At 43.1% G+C, this 1,187-nt stretch overlaps 1 protein-coding gene across 1 annotated transcript; it reads right to left on the minus strand.

The window, feature by feature from the left end:
* Positions 1-386: 386 nt before the first annotated feature.
* On the minus strand, positions 387-914 carry LOC113758729. The gene has a single exon (XM_027301460.1). The coding sequence runs from the start codon at positions 912-914 to the stop codon at positions 387-389; it is 528 nt and encodes a 175-aa protein (XP_027157261.1).
* Positions 915-1,187: the final 273 nt, after the last annotated feature.

Consider the following 1,187-nt stretch of genomic DNA (forward strand, 5'->3'; position numbering starts at 1 on the left):
CTGTTCCTAGCACGGAACCAAGTCCAATCCCAATAAGCAAATGAATGGGCTATCCTGCCCACGACTGATCCTGAAACTGAAAGGGAATGAATGGGAAAAATGAATAGGCATGTCATCGGATTGGGGGAGAGTTCTCTGAGCATTTTAGATCAAGAACGATAATATGCCGCCATGTGATGCGACGCTTTTTCCTTCTGGTTAAACAGACAGATGCAGTCTGCTACTACTTCTCTTACGGTCAGGACTTTCCATGAAAAACTACTTACAAGTAATTGGTTGAGAACTTTTCAGTTAATTAGTAATTCGCAAGTAGTACAATAGATATAGTAAAAAAGGTCAAGAAAGAAAGAATCTCTTTTGCTGATGCAGTTAACAGCCTTTTTAATTCATGAAAAGCAACTCCTCTGTTCCTTACAATTTCTATAGAATGTGACTCGAGAAACCATTCCAACTGCACCATCATAGCTCTGTTGGCAACTTCTGACAGAACCCTGTTCCATAGTCGCGGCGAAAAATCGGATTGCTGCGCTGTTTTCATCCTGTAAAATTACCGATGTTTGCAATGTAGCGCGCCCCATGTCCGGATCGCTGAGCGCTTTGCTGGCCTTGACGGCTAGTACACAGAGATCTTGTAGAGAGAGAGGTAGTCGAAGCATTGGAATTGGCAGGAGGAAGTAAAGTTGGCCCGGTTGCAATTGCTCATCTTTAGCCACTGGGCCAGGGACTGCATTGACATTCATGGTTTCCGAGCTCGAAAGGAAGAAATTGGGGTTGTGGGATAGGATTTCCGCTGCTATTGTGGGCTGCCAAAGTTCTTGCAGCCTCCCATTCCAGTGAATTAGCTGAGCTGCTGTGGGCAAATTCACCGGTATTCCGCCTTGTCTTGTGATGCGAGAAGAAACACACAGTCCCATGATCATATAGTATATGGTTTTGAGGGATGTGTCAAATTCCTTCCAGAATGGAATTTTAGAGAGAGAGAGAGAGAGAGAGAGATAGGGAGGGAGGGAGCGATCGAAAAATGATGGGGCGATGCAATTTTCTGAGGTTCTGGTCGCAAATTTATAGAGAAGTCCCCCAAGGTTGAATAAAACTAACTTTAAAAAGTGCATTTTTGGAATAGTTTATTTTTAAAAAAATTAGTGTGGCACTTTGTGGGGGAAAAAATGAACATGCAATTAAAACAG

This window comes from Coffea eugenioides, chromosome 2 (assembly GCF_003713205.1).
Source record: "Coffea eugenioides isolate CCC68of chromosome 2, Ceug_1.0, whole genome shotgun sequence".
NCBI lineage: Eukaryota > Viridiplantae > Streptophyta > Magnoliopsida > Gentianales > Rubiaceae > Coffea > Coffea eugenioides.